Genomic DNA, 19316 nt, shown 5'->3' with positions numbered 1-19316 from the left:
GGGTGAGGGCTTGTGTCGTGGAGCTTGTTGTCAGGCTTGCTGTCGGGCTACCGGGCAGTGGGCAGAGGGCAGATGAGGCTGTTGTCGAGCCGCTTGGTTGTCGTCGGGCCGGGCCGGAAGATGATGTTGCTGTCGAAGGGGCACAAGCATCATCTTTGTCGACTTTGATGTTGGGACATCAAAGTCAACTGGGGTATGAGAAAGGAAAAGGAAGGAAAGTCGGAATGGGTGGGAAGAAGAGCAGGTATTTAAACTGTTCACGGTGGGGCGGATCCAGCGCGGGATCAGTAACCCTCTGATCTGATCTGCCAGGCCCCCGCCAGATCGGGCCCTGCCAAAATGCAGGCAAAACACACTGAATTCGATTTTTCGTGGGGAATATCTTGGGAGCTGGCTATTTCTCTGATATCTGATTGGCCGCCCCAGCTAAGCTTTGAGGCGGGCCCCACTTCCCCAGCTGTTTTCTATGTTTAGATGCCTCAGGGCTGCCTTGTTGATTCCTGGAGACCCGATCCAGCACCTGTGATTGGGTGAAAAAGAATTGTTTCTGCGTTGAGGGTTTAGGGCACCAGATCAGTTGACTGATTTTACTGATCCCGCTTGATCTGCTGGTGGTACGTACTGTTGTGCGTTGTTGTCACTGCAGGATGTCAACATGGAGGGTCCACGTGACTTGTGGAACCACAACGCACCTCACTCCCACGGCGCCAGTGCACCAATCTATGTAAGTGCCCTGCCAGCATAATTGCACTTGCTTGTGCATCTTTGACAAAGCAAAGTGATCTCCATTTCAATTAGTGACAGCTTCATTGGCCGCATTTGGTCCTAGCTTGTAATCCCATTCATCCTGGGCATTCCCCAAAGTGCCCGAGATCCCAAAGTCCCACTACCCGATGACACTATTGACCGTTGCGCTAATAGAAAGCTTAATGCCAATTCCCGCACCGTTGCCCCATACCATCTGAAACAGATCAGATCGGGTTCTGGGAACAAGCTCACATCCCATCCCCCAATTGGGAACGGACCCGTCCCAGTGGGTTGGATCGTAACACAGGCCTGGGGAAACATGGGATGAAAACACCATGACAGCAATGAAAGCCGTGCATTGTATTGCTACCTTTTCCAGCTAAATTGTTCATTTATTAAGCATGTGAGATGCAACTAAGCGATTAGATAATTGTGAGACATTATGCAGCCCAGCTTATGTTTTTCATGACAAGATGCAAACGGTGCCGGGCACCTTGAAATCTCAAGACCCAGCCAACGCCCTTGAGCTGCGAGAAAGCATTTCAGATTTGTACAAGTAAAATCAGAACACAATTAAGCTTTGGATAATTTTCGCTGGAAAAAGCAAAAACATCCTCCCTATCAGTAACACAGCGGGATGTTTTTGTTGCGTATGCTAGTAGTCTACAAATCCCTCCTCCCAGTATCCTGCACAGGTATCGCCGTCAATTTGCAGCCATGATTCGTAGTCTAGCGGATCATCCGGGAATCTCATCTTCTTGTACTTGAGCCCGTTGGCCATGTTGGTGGTTCTCATAAGTTTGCTGTTTTGGTGGCGCTTGTGGTGGTACTTGATTGATGGTCTGAAGCATATTGACCGGCGCCGTAGTATGAGCGGCGTTTGTAAGTTAAATTCCCAGCACCGTACGTAGAATAGCAGAGCTTAGGGAAGCACTGCATAAGGATGCCGAGATGATAGACAGAGTCATCCCGTACAGTGAGCAGGGGAACTAACTGTATGTCGTAACTTGCATCGGAGCAAGGCCGCCAGAGCATCTTCATATACGGCCAATCCAGGCCCAGAGTACTGCTGACCATCACGGTGCCAAACCTATGTCAGTAACTGGGGTCAAAAAATGAATCACAGAAACAGGCGTAGCACCGTTGGCTTTGAACAAGTCCTGGATAACAGATTTCCACTGCATCTGAGGCAAAACTTCTTGCATATCTCTAGATTAAACGATGCAATGACTATGGTATTATCTACTCCTTCAAATTCATACATCCTCAATCCCACTCACATACAATCAGCCTCGTATACGACGCCGCCTTATCCTTGCAAACGGTCCCGATCCCAGCATTGGGATGCCGGTAGCACTGAATCCCACTGACCCCATCACACACCAACTGCCCGATCCTCCGCAGTCCTCCAACATAGAAGCACTCGTGCCCAAACAGCTTGGGGATCTCCCAGATCGCGACGGGGTAGTCCGGCCCCACGATCGACGGGTTCGTGTTGTCCTGCGACCCCTCGAACCCGCACAGGTCCTTGGGCTCCTCCCCGCCGAGCGGGTGCTCCTTGACCAGCCAGGCCCGCCGGTAATCCTTGCCCGCCTCGCCGAGCGCCCCGTTCGCGATGGAGACGCGGTGCGTCTTGGGCGCGTCGTCGTAGTCGCCGCACCCGCCCAGCCAGCCCGCGAACGCGCCCGTCTTGGGCTCCAGGGCGACGTAGTCGGCGCGCCCCGTGTGCTGCAGCTTCGCGTACCGCACGTTGGCGCCCGAGGTGCCGACGCCGCCCGCGATCTCGCCGCCGTCGCGCCACGCGGGCAGGGACGGGTACTCGTTGTACCAGACGCGCGCCTTGCCGTCGAGCCGGGAGGTCCAGACGTAGTCGGCCTTGCCGTCGCCGTTGACGTCGACGAACTGGATCTCCTCGGGGACTGGCCGATGCCCGAGGCGTCGGCGGCGGGGAGGGCGCGGTACTTGGGGCCGTCGTTGGTGGGGCTGTAGACGTTGCGGTAGATGGTGGTGCCGCCGTTGGGTTTGAGGAAGATGTAGTCGTCGCGCTGAGGGAAGGGTGTTTGTTAGTAGGTGGATACAATTGGAAGAGAAAGTAGGGAGATAAGTAACATACGCCATCGCCGTCGATATCGGCAATCCGGACCCGGTGGCCGGGCCCGAGACCAGTAGCAATGGTGCCAATAGGCTTCCACGGCCACGTGTCAGTGGCTCCTGGAGTTGGATCCGGGCCCGTGTTCAGATATGCTTTCAAAGCACCGGTCTTGGGATCCAGGACCAGGTAGTCGTCCATCCCATCTCTGTTTCTGATTAGTATGCAACTCATTGGACCTGCGTGAAGAGCGACAAGAACTCACCCGTCAATGTCTCCGAAAACGACTTGAGATGCCGGGGCTGCACCAGTGGCTATGGGCTTGCCATTTTCCGCCGGTTTCCAGAGCCAACCGAGAGAGTCTTGGTCGTTGATGCCGGTGTTGAGGCTGCAGATTGTTAGTGCTCACCCGAGCAACAAAAGGGGGGACGGTTTACTTACTACACAGTAGGCGCCCCCGATTCCGGGTCCAGCAACACCCAGTCATCCACGCCGTCGCCGTCGATATCGGCAAAGCGTATCTCGTCGATGGTCAGGTGATCAGCCGTGGTGCCGCGGTTGTACCATACAGAGATGGCGCCGTTATCTCCGACATGGACATAGTCGTCCTTGCCGTCACCATCCATGTCCGCCAATCGGATGGTGCTGGGGGCTTGTTGATGCCGTCCGCGATGGTTTTGGCGGGGCCTTGGTTGATGTACAGGGGCACGCCTTCGCGGTTGGTGGGCTGGTTGAGGAAGCCGGTCAGGCCGCCGTCGTCGTCCCAGATGAGGTAGTCTGTCGAGTGTTAGCAAGGAGTGCAACAGAAGCATGTCTGAGGAGGAAAAAGTGTTTACCGTCTCTACCATCGCCATTCATCTACAGGATTCTTGGTTAGCAGGTTTTGCCAGAACTCGGAAGTACCTTCTTTTACTTACGTCAGCAAATACCAGTCGCGATATATCTTCCACCGCGCCGGTAGCAATCCCGCCCATAGCGTGGAACAGCACGTCTTGCCCTCCTGGCGAACCCGTGTTCAAGTGGTGCTTCAGCGCGCCGTGCTCGCCAATGTAGACGTAGTCGGCCCGGCCATCGCCGTTGATGTCGGGGAACCGCAGCGTCTGCAGGTTGGCGTGCGGCACCCCCGACGCGATCTCGCCGCCCTCGACGAACTTCCAGCCGTTGACCCAGTTCTCATCGGGGCCGTAGTTCCACCAGACTCGGACGGCACCGTTGTTGGGGTTCACGACTAGGTAGTCGTCCATCTGCTTTTGTGTCAGCTTGACTTGCTTACTCTCAACCTACACAAATATAATTCATGTTAACTTACACCGTCGCCATTCATGTCCTATCCCTCAGTTAGCATGGCCGGGCTCTGACAATCACATATAGGGGAGAACTTACCGCCATATAAATAAACTTTGCGGGAAGGACTCCGCTGCCGATAATGCTGTTGTTGGTTCCGGCCGGCGACCATGGCTCCGGCATGTTGTTCAACCAACACCGGATCTCGCCCGTCTCCGGATGAATCCAGACGTAGTCTGTCGTTGATGTCAGCTGTTCCCCGGCCTTTCTTTGGTCGGGATAGAATGGCTACTTACCTGCTTTCCCGTCACCATTCATATCGTGCAGTCTGACGTATTTCTCGTCCCACCCCAGGCCCGAGGCAATTTCTCCCTTAGCGACCCAGTCCTTGTGGTACTGCCAATCGCCATTGCGTTCGAGACCCAGGCCGATCTTGCCAGAGGCCCGCCAGTTTGGCGGCCCATTGCATTTAGCTGGTTTGTCTTTCCCGCCTCGCGCAAACTCGGCCGCATCGGCCACTTCCTGCTTGGAAGTGACTTGGACGGGACTCGTACCCCAGTCCGGGGGCGGGATCCCCTTATCAATCCCGCCGTTCTCGCCATCCCCATCATCGTCGCCGACCGGATCCGGCCCGACGGGCTGCTCGATCCAGCTGCGCGGGATCTGGTGCACGAAGCTGTTCCAGTAGTCGCCCATGAGCTTGTACCCGTCGTTGGTCGGATGGATGCAGTCCTGCAGATTGCTCGTCTGGAACGTCGTAAAGTCCGCGGCCAGGACGTGCTTCCCGTCCTCGCGCCGGGACCGCACGACGCCGGGGACGAGCTGCTGGAACTGCCGGGTCCGCGGCGACTGGTCCTGGTTGCAGGTGTCGATGATCATGGCGACGACGACGACGGCGTCGGGGCACGCGTCGACCATCTTGTCGATCAGTTTCCCCAAGCGGTCCGCCGCGCCGCGCGGGTCGTTGCCTTCGGTCGAGATGGCGTGGTTCGGGTTCATGTCGTTGGTGCCGGCGGCCAGCAGGATGATGTTGGGGCGCTGCTTCAGGGAGGGGTCGACGTGGTCCGAGATGTATTGGATGGTTTTGCCGGACCAGGCGGCCTTGCGGTTACTGTTAGCCTTCTTCTGCGGCTTGTCGTCGGAAAAGGGGGGACTTACATAGTTACCGTTCTTCATGGTCCCGGAGCTCTCGGTTCCGGCAAAGACTACCTCATCGCCTGCCCGATGTTAGCTTGTTTGAGAAGTAGGTTGGTGGGAATGTTGCTGCTTACCAGATAGGTCATTTTTCAGTTGACCTCTATATCCATTCCCATCTCCACCATTGCGATCACTCAAGAAACCAACCGTGATAGAGTCACCGACTGGAAGAATCCGGAGTTTGGTCCCTTTCTTGACGGGCTCCCCGGGCTTCGTCTCCTTGTACCGCAGAATATTGGTTCCCACTCCGGGCAGGAGGGTCGGATATCCGGGCAGGTTCGTGTAGTTGGCGTCCCAGACGGCGGTGAAGACGTAGCCGGCCACCGAAGAAACGGAGGAACTGGCGTATTCAGGTCTTTGATTCCCGAAGTCCGGCTCGTCTCCGCCGAGTGTCTCTCCAGAGTCCACGTAGACGAGACAGCCGCACTCTTCCCACTTGGGTCCGGTACACGATTGGATACTGTTGCCTTTACAAGTGTTGTCCGTGCAAAGGGGCGCCTTGTCCGGACAGCAGGTGCAGCCGTTGATCTCGCCCGAGGCGGAACATTGCGACTCGCCGTTCTAGATCCTCCAGGGTCAGTATATCATTCTGTCGTTCGTTGCGTGCGAGTTGACTTACGTCTCCACCACACTGCTGGTCGGAGCACCGAGGAGGCTCGTTGGGGCAGTTTTGCTTCTCGTCGCAAGGACAGCCGGCCTGGTCGCCGCTGGAGCAGAGGCCGTAGCCGTCGGAGCCGCCGCAGTTGGGGCATTCCTCCTCCGGGTTCGTCTTGCAGGACCTGTCGTCCTCCTTGGCGTCCTCGGGCTTTCGGCCTGGGGGCCTTATCGCGGCGATGGCCGCTGCACCACCGGCCTCGGCTAGTTATACAATGTCAGCAGTTGCATCATGCACGGCGTAGAGGAGTATATCAAATCAGACAAAGCAAGTACTTACAGATGGCAACCCAGGCAATACCGCCTGCAAAGACGACAGCCAACGCAGTTTCCAGACCAGTACCACCGTCGGTCGTGGTCGTGGCAACCTCGGTCAGTGTCACAGTGGTATGGTACCGCAGGTTGGAGTACTGTGTCAGAGTCATGGGCTCGTATATAACGGTACCCGTCTGACCGTCAACCACCGTGGTCGACGTTACTTGAGGATTATGATCCTCGCCTTCGTGCGTACACTGGCAATAGTAACCACTGCAGCCGTAGCCAGTCCTCAAACAGTCATATGTCTGACGACCGGACAAGAGGATGTCGTTGCATATCCCATGGTGGTAGTTGTCGCCGCCGCAGTTGTCGCAGTTCTTGGGCGGTCTTCGGAAATCTTCCGGGCAGAAGTTGAATGGGATCTGGTTGGACTGGCGTACTTTGACGTCTGGTACCTCTACGTTCTTTGGGTAGTCGGCATCGGAACCGACTCTCCCAGTCGCTCGTGCGGGAATAGCTGTGAGGGCGCGGCGAGGTTCACCTGTCTCCCTTGCAGATATGGATGAGAGGGCTCGGCGTGGCTCTGCCGGTCCAGTCCTGTTGCTGACGCCGACTGAATCGAAATTCAGGTTCGGCACCGCCAGGTACTGGGTCAATCTCTTGAACATGATGGATTGCTGTGTTTCAACACATCACAGATTGGTTTGCCCGCGTCGTGGAGGTATTGCCTGAGTACAACAAACGAGAGACACGCTCGGGCAACGGCGCCGCAGCTGCTGACTATTAATGTGCTTGAAGTATTCTCCTCTTACTATGCTCAAGTGTAATAACCATATATCGTCTTCCACCAATGAGACATCATCCCACCCGATATAGACAAATTTCCGCCGGTCCCGTATCCATCCGTATATACCGGCATAGCCCCGTGCCAATGCACCTATTTTAGGAAACCAGTGCCCAGGTGCTGACCTACTTGGGAAAGGACGATTCATTTTCAGGTTTTCTTGTCAGCTGTGCCGCATTGGTACGACTTGGTGCTGACATAAGATCCTCTTTTGAAATTAATCGGCAGCTGTGCCGCACGCTATTCATGGCACGCGGCTGCACGACCGGGGGTTTAAGTCGGACAAATTTTCAGCTCCGGTGGGGTCAGGGGTGGGCCGGATCCCGCCATAATCGGCCCTCGCCCGATCAGCAGCCCATTTAGGGACTTTTCGTGACTACTTCGTGGTGCGTGGGGGCCGAATGCTTGGCGGACCCCAAGCGGAGGCAGTTGGTACATGTAAGGCAGACGAGCAGCTCATCCGACGTAGAGTAATAAGACATCCGCCCAACTTTCGCATCCCTACTTTGTCTGCCGGAAGCCTCCTCTGGCCTCACGGGATCGAACGGCCCAAGATGCTCTTCCCATTGCTGCTCCTGGTGACAGGATGTCTTGCTACCTACGATGTTGTGTGCCACGACGCAGCCGGTTCGGCTAGAATCGAGGCGGCAATCCAGGAGGCTATACAAGTGGCAGAGAGTATGTTACAGACCCAGCGCCCCCAAAGAAGCCGACTCTCGCTGACATGGTTTCCTATACAGACGCACAAGAGCAAATCCTTGATCTCGACGACGGCGTGGTCAAAGCCGCATTCACGCCGCTCTTCAGACCGAGTGATGTGATCAGACTTGACAGTAAGTGCCCATCCGGCGATATCCAGAGATTTGCAAGACTAACACAGTTGACCAGGTCTTTACGGTAGTGTGGTGAACATCGCCAGTGGGCCGTTGCACGTCACGTTCTATTGTCGCAACGACTTCATAAATCTGTACGACGATGGGAATGGGGCGGTCTGGTCCGACACGGATTATACCTACGTCGACGCACAAGGAACAACCCAAAACATTGCTCGCTACAAAGTCGCGGATGGCAATAGGGCAAAACCCGGCGGAGCCAACGGTGACGCGGGGTCCTTCTCGACTTCAGGTTCGTATAATGTGTGGAATACGCAATGGGTTATTACACATGCTTACTCCAGATGCACTGCAGGATTCAAGCTCAAGCTCCCTGGCGATGCCAACTTCGTGGCCGACTTCAGCAAACAGGCACATGTTTTCGTCAGCAAGAAGCGGTGGGATCCTCCCAACGATGGACTGGACCACCGATCTCTCACAACCATTCACAAAGATGGCCTCCTGGAGGGCAAAACGGCTCTTGACCACATGAAGCCGCTGTCGGAAACCATCCTCCACGAGCTGATGCACATATTCGGCGGCAGTAAGTAGACCCAAGCTCAAATGAAGTATGTATCGTGTGTTAATCGAGCTACACCACAGCAACCGACGAATTCAAGGGGACAAAGAGGATCAGTGATAACCCTGTTACTCCTGTCATTACGGACAAGATTTATGGCTACGAGAAGTGCGTCTTGATGAACCAGCACCGCGACGACACGGTTTTCGTCGCCACCAGCGCGTCGCCTTTGACGCGAGCCGATTGCCCGACGATTCTCGCTAAGGGTAAGAAGTCATATATCAGCTCCTTTTAAACCAGGGAGGAATTGCTGACTTGAGTCTGTCACAGCACTATATCTTCAGATCCGGGGCCAGCCAACGTACTGGGGTACAGGCATTGTAGACCGGGATACTCTTCAACCGATCGGTATTCAGCCACAGACTGGCAATGCGCGACGGGCCGAACGCATACTGAGACGGATTGGAGTTCCATGGTTTGCCTAATCAATCGCGGGTTCTCGGGGAGCTGAGCTGGAGTCGAATGTTGGGGGTTGACATGAGACGGGGAGAATAATGAAGAGGTCGAAACGTTGCTATGCGCACTAAGCTGCCGATATTCTGGTGCCAATCAAGGCCAGGGGGACTTTTCTCACTGCCGGGCGAAGCAGTGGGGCTTCTTTTAGGGACCGTTGGGCTCTGTTTGCCCCTCCATCTTTAGCCCATAGCTCCGAAAAATGTACCTACCTACTTAATGGTCAGCCAGCCCGCAATTGAACTGTGTATTGGACTGCATCTTCTTCAATCCCATTGTCGACAACAATTATCCCTTCAGCGCATCGGACTTAGGAACCATGATCACTATAACCCGCTGGCTTCGTCCCATGCTGCAACTATGGACATGCCTTGCCCTCGCAACACTCGCACTCGCCACTGAGACCAACACCAACAACAGCACAAACGATGCCGCCAGCACCACAGCGCCGAACCCCGCGCCAGTCCGCCTAGCCGACACCCAGCAATGCCCCGTCACCCCCAAGCCCATGTGCGCCGACCCGACCTGCCAGGGCGCCACCTACATCTGCCCCACACAGTTCCAGTGCAGCAGCGAGCTCCCCTTCCCCTTCCCCTTCTCCTTCCCCGCCTCCGTCTCCTCCGAGGACGACAGTGGTGGCCGTCTCGCCATCCTGGCCGGCTGCCGCTGCTGCCCCCTCCCCATCCACGTCCACTGCACCGACCACCGGTGCGCCGCGCCCGCGGGCGCGCGCCTCTGCGCCGCGGAGCCGCTGCAGGGCTGCGCGTGCCAGACGGCCGAGGACCGGCTCGCGGCCATGCGGGCGGGGTGCGCGGCGCAGGGGTGGAGTGCGGCGGACGATGAGACGATTGAGATTGATGTGGAGCCGGATAGCGCTGATGAGGAGGAGGAGACGGGAGGGACAGCCGTCGGCGGAAGCAGCAGTAGCAGTAGCAGCATTGGGTCTACGCTTCCGATGGCTACCATGGATATTATGCAAGATCACCGGTTGGGGTTGGTGCCGCGTTACTGGGCTATGGATGGTGGTTTCTGCTGAGCTCTTATGGAATACGCAGGGTATGATTCTGAGGCAAAGGCGTGACTTCTTGGGTGGCATGGCCGAACATCCACCAGGGGCACCTACGATTAGGGCCAAAATAGAGGATGGGAGTATATGATATGCTGTCAAATATCACGATAACATAGATATTTCACATTTTGTCTGCCCAAACCCTGATTCTCGGCACTTCCATGCCAATTGGAGAACTTATATTGAAACTATTGGAAGTTAATGGGTGGTGCATATCACCCAACGCCATCAAACAGGGTTTGCTTGGCCCGGGCTACTAGCAACATTCAACATCATGGTCAACTAGCATGAGACGTACTGAGCAATTGTTGCAGAAAGCCATTCTGACTCGCATTGCTGGAGCATCTTACCGGACCATGCTATCGGACATCGGATCGCTTTGGATATATGTATGCTGCGTCCAAGGGTTCCAGATACCGCTCAGTGGGCGAGAGAGGCCCCTGTGGGAATCAAATGGGCATCCCCACAACCGGATGCTTCAGTAGCTGCGTCCACATATTGGGCCTAGAGCCAATCCCAACTACCAAAATACTCAATGGAAAAGGAGATGGCCGAAAGTTACTAGGAGGACCCAAAATGGAGAAAGATTGTAAAGGGCCTCTAAGAGTTCGAAACGAAGATACGAAAGATGAAAGAGAAGAACGAGGCGCAAAAGGAGGAGCGCCAGCACAAGCCAGTCCCGTCGAGGGCAGGATACCGCAACGAGCTGAACGAAAAAGGACTGCTGTTCCTGAAGGAAACAGATGGCACAAAACGGTTGTGTGTGCCAACGGGCCATGTACGCCGGTTTCTGGAACAGGCACACGATAACACACACCATTTCGGCCCCAAGCGGATGGGATACGAGCTGAAACCCGTGGTGATTCCGCAATCTGGGACATGGCGTCTAATGTAGACAGACGCAAATGGTTGTTGACCGTAAATGTTGTAAGATCCCGCCGGTGTCTGTCTGTATGGCCCAGCAGCCGAAAAAGGTGGAAGTTGCATGGCCCGAATGTCTATCTATTATTGGGGTGAGGTGCTGCTCACACATGATAGATTGGGATGCCAGTTACTTGTACTGATATGCCTAGTATTATTTTCTGTAGACATGCATGGCTGTTGGCTCGATTCCTGCCGTCCATCAGCACCTTGACAATGCGATGTTCTCGAAGATGGGTTTCAAAAACAGGATGATCAAAACAGTCACGGCAGTTGTTTGGTGTACGTCGTCGGCCCTCTCGCAGACTCTGGCTGTCAACGGCACCATGATTGCTAGGCAACGCCTCTTCCACAGTTCATGCATGTTGTATGTGGCTCGCAATGCAAGCTTACTGATAATAAGTTTTGCTTGCTCTTTGAACAGAGGCGAACTCGTCCACTCTTGCTCCAACTCTAGCTGAAGTCGACCCCTACTCATCAACGTCACCAGCCGAGCTTTTTGCAACCTATGTTCATGGCTTCCCTTGTAGCAGATGCCAGTACTATTTTAAACGACCACTCTACTTTAATTGACGTTTTGGGTGCAATTATCATATAATACTGGACAAAGCATGTCTCGGTAGACTGGCCAACTAAAGACGCGTGATAGGTAGTACAGATGGAAGTAACATTGAGATAGTGGGTATACTAGCTCCCCTTGATTTTAAACGCCTCGAAGATCAAGAGAAAAAGGTCTGAAGTCCCATAACAAGCATCCCCCTCCTGAATCATTGTTTCGTCACATCCCACTGCTGCCGCACAGTGATCACCGGCCTATCCGGGTGATGGTTCTCGTTCCGTTGCCGACCCCCATCCTCGGTTTTGTTCTCCTCCTCATTCTCGATGAACGACTCGGCGGCCAAGCTGCTTCCGCCATCACTGCCGCCACCTCCTCCATGCCGCGGATGACTCGTTGCCGAAACTGTATGCTTGACGTTGTCGGGCCTCAGTCGCACCTGCGAGGAGCCGTACTCGTCCTCGTCGTCATTCTTCTTGTTCTTGTTTTTGTTCTTCGGACGCTTCAACGGATTGCTGCCGGAGACAGCTTTCTTGGTGTGGCTGCTGCCGGAGTTCTTGGAGGACGAAGACGACGACGACTTAGGATCGAGGGCGGTGCCGGTGGGGCTGTAGCCGCCGGACCAGCGAAAGAGCGGGCGCAGGAGCGGGATGCAGGCGAGGGTGATGGCGGCGCTGGGCTCGAGGCCGCTGAAGATGTTGGGGTATTTCATGGAGAAGGTGAGGTCGGTGTAGTCCATGCTGGAGAGGTAATGGATTCGGACGGCGCTTACGGCGCAGGTTCTAGGAGCCCCCGATGGTGAGATTAGCTTCTGTTGTTGCAATTGCAAGTTTATGCTCCGACGGTAGATGTTTGGGGTGACGGGATGTGGGGAAAAGTCGAGCAGAGTCCAACAAAGGGGTAAAGTAAACACTGGTGCCGGCACTTACAAGAACCCAAGACTAAACACACCGACCAACACGATCCGTTGCTGAATAGGTACCTGCAGCTTGTAGAGATTCGGAAGTGGCAGGACGAGGACCATGACGTCGGTGATGTGATTGATGACGCCCGTAACGGTGAAAGACAGGACCTGGTCGCCGCAGTGCCCGCCAGTCATGAACAGGTCCCAGTTCTTGGAAATGGGCTGGCAGATCAGACAACCGGCCATAATGGTAGCTATCGCCCACGCCACGATCAGGGCACTCGTGGTCAGAGATGCCCAGTGTATCAAGGGTGTCGGGAACAGTTTTCGATAGAGCAGGAGGATGGAGATCTTGCAGAGGGACAGGCTGATCACCCATGTGAATTGTAGACCGATGAGGAGCTGTTTCCCTGGATGTTAGCCGCGCTGATTCTCCGAGACAAAGCACTATAAATGGTGGTATTAACGCACCTTCAATAACAGGGTGATGGGCTCCGGTCCGTAGCTCTTCATGATGTTGGCCATGTGGTCGTATCCTAAACCGCATCGCACGACACCTGTGACGAAATGGATTAGTCTCCAAGCTCGCTAGGTTCAAGTCTTGGTCGTCCTACCAGTAATGCTAAGGGAGCTCAAGCTAGCCGAAACGCACTGGAATTCCCAAGGTTAGTTGCCTCGGTCCTCAATCAAATGGCAAACCAGTGCCAAAGGCGACGAAAAGGGGTCGGCAAAGCATACCACAGCTGCGACCATCAAATAATCACTGATGTTCAATGCCCGTTTTGCGATCCGACGCGACAGCAGACGCAGTAACACCGCAATGACTGGGACCGCAATCATGAGGACGTTGGCGACCAGGATGGCCCTCTGGTCATCGCGTTCGATAGGGAACGTCGCCATCTTCCAGCCAAAGGGACAGCGTTGTGCTAGCCAAAGGAACGATGGACAGAAACGAACAGTGGAGGAAAGTTACATGGCCTGAAAGTTAGTGGGCTATGGGGGTTGTTATTCTTTCAACCTATATCAGCAAGCCAGTCAGATCCTCCAACCAGAAAATCTGAAACTACATTTTGGGGGTTCCTCATCTCATAGCCGACCTGCCGATCGCCCCTCCTCCGCCCAAACGAGATCCTAGTTCTGGAGTGTTTGCCGAGATTCAGCCAAGTCGAACATCGTTCCACGACGAGCTGGGACGGGATGGGATAGGACAAGGGTCCTCGTCCCCCACGGGCTTTTGGCAGTTGCTCCGTCCCCGGGGACCGGCCCGTTGCCAGGTTCTTCCGCGGATGGATTCATACCCCTCGTCCCGACGCAGCGGATCGGCCAATGAGCATCAGCTCGCTCCACCGCCATCGCGACATGCTCCAAAAGCCTGCATGGGAACGGGGTCTTTCATTTCGGGACATACTTCTGCATGTAGTATCTCATTAGTGGAGGTCCAACTGTGAGGGCGGTTACAAGTAACGGTTAAATGTCTCCCACCGCATGCTTACGAGCAGTGCATTATTTGTCAGTTTCATGACAGCCCTTTCGCTCACAACCAACCACGCGGCAGGCAGTGAGCAAACTTTTCTTTTTGCACACAATGGCCTTTCTCGCTTTGACCACTGTCTTGGTAGGTCTGGGGACGATCATTATCAGCGTCGCATTATGGAGAAGATTCTTCTCACCCCTCAGCTCGGTACCCGGCCCGCCCCTTGCGTCTGTTACCCGGTTCTGGCACGTGAGACATGTCATCAAAGGGGACCAGAACCGAGAGTTGATACGTGCGCATGAGAAGTACGGTATGTATGGCCTACTTTGGTACCCCTTTTATGGTACGTGGGTGGTCTTGTTTGCTGACAACGAAATAGGACATTTCGTACGCATCGCTCCCGGAGAGGTCAGTGTTAGCCATCCAGATGGCCCTAAAAAGATCCTCCTGGCAACCCTGCATAAGGCGGACTGGTACAAAGTCGCAACCTTCCCGGTAAGACTTGCTTTTTATTGAGATGCACCAACACTCCCCTGCTCTCCCTCTGCATATACCCTACAGTATTGTAGATGTATACTAACAATACCCACCACACAAGGATGGCCGGTACATGAACCCCTTCGCCGCCACCGACCCCAAGCTCAAGAACGAGCTCTCCAAGCACGTGGCCCCCGCCTACACCCTGAGCAACGTCCTGCAGTCGGAGGAGGCCATCGACAACACCATCGCCCTGCTGCTGGGCTGGCTCGACCGGTTCGCCACAACCGGGGAGCCCGCCCGCCTGGACGAGTTCGTCTCCTTCACCACCTCAGACGTCGTCGGCGAGGTCGTCTTCTCCAAGCCCTTCGGCTTCCTCAAGAAGGGCGCCGACATCGCCGGCGCCTTCGCCGCGTCCGAGGCGCAGAGCGCGTATGTCTCTGCCGTCGGCTTTTTCCGTTGGATCCATGTACTGCTTTTGGCTAATCCCGTGATGACGGGTCTCGGAATGTAAGTACATAGTCAATCTGCATACCTCGCCACTTCTGATATACCTGCCTGACGACATATTCTTCAGCGTCCCCTGGGGCCACATCGTCGACACCGCCATGGCCGCCATCCAGGAGCGCCAGCGCAACCCCGACGGCCGCTTCGACGCCTCGTCGCACTGGTTCCGCATGCTGAAACAGAACCCGGGCCGCATGGACCGGCACGAGATCGACTCGGCCGCCTTCAACGCCGTCGCGGCCGGGTCCGACACCGTCTCGTCGGGCATCCAGGCGTTCCTGTACTACATGGTCCGCCACCCCACCGCGTGGCAGCGCGCGCGGCAGGAGATGCTCGACGCCGGGCTCGGGGAAAGGCAGGGGCCGGTCTCGCTTGCGGAGACGCAGGGGTTGCCGTACTTGCAGGCTTGCTGTAAGGAGGCGTTGAGGGTGTTTGGGCCGGGGGCGAGTAAGTGTTTTCCTAGCCCAGAGCGTAAAGAATGTAACCATGGGAAGGTGTACTGATACAAGATTGCAGTGGGCCTGGCCCGTAGAGCGCCTCCAGGAGGCCTCGAGATAGGCGGTACAGTCTTCCCCGCTGGAACTACCCTCTCCGTTCATCCTTGGGTCATTCACCACTCCAAGGAGATCTGGTAAGTTATCACCAAGGCTTCTTCAGTATACACAAATTCTGATACCGGAAAAGGGGCGACGATGCAAGGGAATTTAGCCCCGAGCGCTGGCTGAATCCTGACGCCGCGCGGCTCGACAAGGACTACATGCCGTTTGGGCTCGGGTACGCCTCGTGCCCGGGGCAAAACCTCGCCCGGATGGAGCTGGCCAAGATAGGGGCCACCATTGTCCTGAACTACAACCTTCGCCAGGTCGACCCAAACCAGGAAATGCGCTACAAAGCTTTCTTTTCGCTGATTGCGCACATGCCGCCTTGTTACGTGGAAAAGGTGCGGAATAGCTGAGCTGCATATGCATAAGGTCTGGTGCAGCTGGCTTATCCCTGGATTGGGTCAACAGTGGTTGGGAATGATTTACACGAACCCAGTTTGTATATACTAAGCTCCTCGATTTTAATAGATAGAACTATATGTTTATACGTCAAACACATCTGCCCTAACTCGGAACTCCGAGTATCGGAACTCGGAGTTCCGGGTGCAGGTACCGAAACCGCAGGCGCCGAGACTTTGCGTACCCGGAACTCCGGGTGCCCCACGTTTGAACATGCGCCAGTGAAATACTTCGTAGGCGACAGTGGCAAATGCCAGGGGCATACTGCAATATCTATCAAGTGTGTATTTCCTGGTGCCGATGTTCTGTGCGGGGGTCCCCGTTGTAGGAAAGGCCCCTTGATCATTCCGTTTCACTCGCTTTACTCGGGACAGTTCAATGAAGGAGTAAACAACAGCTTGAGTTGTATTTTATGACCCCTGTTGTACTTTCTTTCATAACTACCACATCTTTATGGATATTGCTGATATAAAAGCTGCAGGCCCAGAGAATCATAGCCAGGTAGGCAGCTCAGTCCGTTGGTTCGGATCGACCTCCATCTCGTGCCTCCCAGGGACCACGGGATGTGGTATCGATGGTGTCGTGGATGCTGTATGTTCGATCTCGCTGACCCTCATTTCTGCCTTTCTGGCATGCTCGCCGTGCATTTCGCAAGGAAGATATTGTTGCGTAGGGGGCGTATTAGCCGGCTCAGTAGCACCAGACGCTTCAGGTTTCTCTTTTGCTGCTACCCTCTTCCTCTGCCTCCAGCACGTCCAGAGCACTAGCGATGCTATCAAGAGAACCACTGCTAGCGCAACCCCTATCCCGATCCCAATCCCAGCTGACATTGCTGCAGACTTACTACTCGCCTGCGGAGATGAAGTATTCGAAGCCGAGGCACCAGTCGATTGGACAGTTGCCCCTGTTGAAGTTGAAGTCGCCTGCCGTCAAGGTTAGTACCATTACTAAAAGTAAGGCATTTGAGTCTTCAACCCTATATGCCAAGTAGAGAGGACCTGGGCATATCTAGGGACATAGTGACAGTACGCACTGGGGTCTGATATAAGACAGCCAGGGCGTGCAGGTGTGCATTCGTCCCGTGGGTCTTCACTGTCGTCGTTGTCTTGTACGCGTTCATATCCACTATCGTGATCGACTTGTTCTCCGGCTGCCTATACTGCAGTATGCATCTGAACCACTCCCCATGGTCCAAGGTACTGAGTTTCTCTCGGCAAGTGAATGGGTGGGCTCTTTGAGCCCAGAAACGTTAGCGGTTTGATTATTACAGTCCTCCAGTGAGAAAGAAAGGGGCAGCTGTCCGAGAGGTGTATGTATAAAGACATGAACCCACTCACGTTGGACAACAAGTGACCACCCCATCCCCTGTATCCGGACAGCCTGGCGTGTACTGCGGAGGGCATGCCGTGCCTGCGTATGTGCGTCTCGAGTCCCAGCCCAAGGGTAGGCAGCTGGAGGTCTGCGACGGGCCCCCGAGCACCGTGCGTGCATCTGATGACGGGGCCCAAGACCAGATCCAGTAGTCGGCCGTCTGCAAGCAAGCCGGGTCCGATGGGCGAAGCCAGTAGGATGACAGTGTTGGTGCGGCGGTCGTGGTCATAGTTCTGGACAATACCGTCATAGTATTTTCGTTCATATACAGGCAACGAGAACTTACTGGACGAGAAGAGTGAGATGGGGTTTAAAAGGGTTTGAATGACAAAGATATAGATCGAAGTTGAGAAGATTATCAAATCAGGACTGTTTGTTACAATAATGTACGTAACTACTAGTCGTGTAAGGACTGCCCTCGCGCCAAGGACACTGCCGTTCTCGGTGTGGCATGGCGTCTATGCTCAATATAGCACTGATCGTCCGCGCCCGCACGTATTTCCTTCAATGATACTTCCTCCCGCCAGCCACTAATCAGCCCGAGGCCTGACAAAAGCAAAAATCCCTTGATTGCATCGCAGTAGGCATCCTACCAGCACCAAATGGTTCCACAAGTACAAGAGTCAGCCTTGCCGAGGCTCTTGGAAATACTTAGCCATAAGCACTCATTGGTTCTTTTGAGAGGCCGAGAAAAAAAACTATATGTTCATGTTGAGAAGTGTAGAATCATCAACTAGGGCACGAAGAAAAGTCCGGGATATGAAGTATTTATTTGAATTAATATGAGACCCGTTTTATATGCCAATAATCATGAACTCTTCTCCGATATCCTCCCACCAGTAAACCTCCCTTGTTTCTATAAAGAGTACACCAAGTCAGCAACACATCGCAGCACATAAGGGGGAAGAATAATAAGGGGAGCCGTCGACAACGCCGCGCGCAACGAAGAAGAAAAGCTGGCCGTGCAGTAGGTAGAGAGAAAGATTACATGACACACGTACCAGGTCGTAGCCCGCGTTGATCCAGTGCTCCGTACAAGGAAACAGACTAACAAAAGTGCGCACGAGGCCCTCGGACGCGTTGGGGACCTCGTCGGCGGTCGGGAAGATCTCGTGGCGGTAGCACCACTCCAACAGGAACAGGATGTCGAGCGCGTCCGACTTCTTCTTGTCCTCGCTGCGTCGGTTCTGGACGGACCCGCACTTGGCGTTCAGCAGCAGCGTCGGCTGCAGCACCCGCACCTTGTCGTCCAGCATCCGGATCGTCGGCGTCGTCTCGTCGTACTCCTCGCGGAACATGGCCGGCGGCGCCAGGATTTCTACTAGGACCCGCCCCGGCTCCGACTTGAAGTACGTGTGCAGCGTCCGCCGCTCGACGTCAAAGTACTCCGGGTGCTCCCGCAGCAGCTGGCGGGCCTCGGACGTGCGGCCGCGGGGGACCACGATGTCGATGTCCTCGGTCAGCCGCTGCGAGCCCAGCACGGAGCAGGCGCCGCCGCCGACGAGGGCGTAGGGGACCTTGTCGCCCAGGGCGAAGGCGACGGCCGCCGCCGCGTCCACTATGTTTTCCACCGACGGCTTCGGCTCCGGCTCCGGGGACGGTACCTTTTCTCTTGTGGACATGGTGTTCGGTAACTGGGAAAAGAGGGGAGAAGAAAGAGGGGATATGAAACGAGCGTGTGTGGGAGGGGAGGGGACCAGGTAGTTGGTTCTAATTCATCATCTTGTATCGTGACTTTCCTTGCAAAAGTATATAAAGCAAGTTCTTGCCTACCAGACTAGGCAATTAAGTAGAAGACACCTAGAAAAACAACCCCTGGGAGTTGGTGGGGAGACTAGGTTGCGTCGTTGGCAGGACGCTGGCTTGTTAAATGGCGAGCCGCCTGAAGCTCTTTTTGGCAACTCCATAGGGGCTCCCCCTATTCCCACTCAAACTGGCCTGTGCCAGCTGGACACGTCCCACATTCTCGTTAGGGCCTCACGAGGGACGCGACTTGCGGGGCATGATTCGATGCGGTGTATGTATTTGGAGGATTCGGATTGGCCGAGTGGTCGTAAA

At 55.0% G+C, this 19316-nt stretch overlaps 6 protein-coding genes across 6 annotated transcripts; 3 read left to right on the top strand and 3 right to left on the bottom strand.

Moving 5' to 3' along the window:
• Positions 1 to 1402: 1402 nt before the first annotated feature.
• PG997_008768 (carbohydrate esterase family 3) lies at positions 1403 to 6897 on the bottom strand (the record flags this gene model as incomplete). Its single annotated transcript, XM_066813083.1, has 14 exons — positions 1403 to 1576; positions 2119 to 2730; positions 2861 to 3044; positions 3102 to 3224; positions 3278 to 3481; positions 3538 to 3613; positions 3673 to 3694; positions 3754 to 4080; positions 4146 to 4163; positions 4220 to 4356; positions 4417 to 5337; positions 5392 to 5878; positions 5937 to 6175; positions 6252 to 6897. The coding sequence occupies 14 exons, from the start codon at positions 6895 to 6897 to the stop codon at positions 1403 to 1405; spliced, it is 4170 nt and encodes a 1389-aa protein (XP_066668425.1).
• A 730-nt stretch (positions 6898 to 7627) lies between these two features.
• On the top strand, positions 7628 to 8950 carry PG997_008767 (uncharacterized protein; the record flags this gene model as incomplete). The annotated part of the gene is made up of 5 exons (XM_066813082.1): positions 7628 to 7751; positions 7814 to 7906; positions 7962 to 8489; positions 8549 to 8731; positions 8796 to 8950. 5 exons carry the CDS (start codon positions 7628 to 7630, stop codon positions 8948 to 8950), a joined length of 1083 nt encoding a protein of 360 aa, XP_066668424.1.
• A 347-nt stretch (positions 8951 to 9297) lies between these two features.
• PG997_008766 (uncharacterized protein) lies at positions 9298 to 10014 on the top strand (the record flags this gene model as incomplete). The annotated part of the gene is made up of 1 exon (XM_066813081.1): positions 9298 to 10014. The coding sequence occupies one exon, from the start codon at positions 9298 to 9300 to the stop codon at positions 10012 to 10014; it is 717 nt and encodes a 238-aa protein (XP_066668423.1).
• A 1721-nt stretch (positions 10015 to 11735) lies between these two features.
• PG997_008765 (uncharacterized protein) lies at positions 11736 to 13328 on the bottom strand (the record flags this gene model as incomplete). The annotated part of the gene is made up of 5 exons (XM_066813080.1): positions 11736 to 12306; positions 12454 to 12830; positions 12900 to 12985; positions 13043 to 13079; positions 13128 to 13328. 5 exons carry the CDS (start codon positions 13326 to 13328, stop codon positions 11736 to 11738), a joined length of 1272 nt encoding a protein of 423 aa, XP_066668422.1.
• Positions 13329 to 13983: 655 nt separating this feature from the next.
• PG997_008764 (uncharacterized protein) lies at positions 13984 to 15841 on the top strand (the record flags this gene model as incomplete). The annotated part of the gene is made up of 6 exons (XM_066813079.1): positions 13984 to 14212; positions 14282 to 14397; positions 14501 to 14889; positions 14957 to 15333; positions 15403 to 15517; positions 15571 to 15841. Coding segments are annotated over 6 exons (1497 nt in total), but the record flags the coding sequence as incomplete, so codon positions are not given.
• Positions 15842 to 18133: 2292 nt separating this feature from the next.
• PG997_008763 (uncharacterized protein) lies at positions 18134 to 18880 on the bottom strand (the record flags this gene model as incomplete). The annotated part of the gene is made up of 1 exon (XM_066813078.1): positions 18134 to 18880. One exon carries the CDS (start codon positions 18878 to 18880, stop codon positions 18134 to 18136), a length of 747 nt encoding a protein of 248 aa, XP_066668420.1.
• Positions 18881 to 19316: the final 436 nt, after the last annotated feature.

This window comes from Apiospora hydei, assembly GCF_038363865.1.
Source record: "Apiospora hydei strain CBS 114990 chromosome Unknown utg000006l_segment0_segment0, whole genome shotgun sequence".
In the NCBI taxonomy this organism is placed as follows: domain Eukaryota; kingdom Fungi; phylum Ascomycota; class Sordariomycetes; order Amphisphaeriales; family Apiosporaceae; genus Apiospora; species Apiospora hydei.
This window is presented reverse-complemented; position numbering and strand designations above follow the sequence as displayed.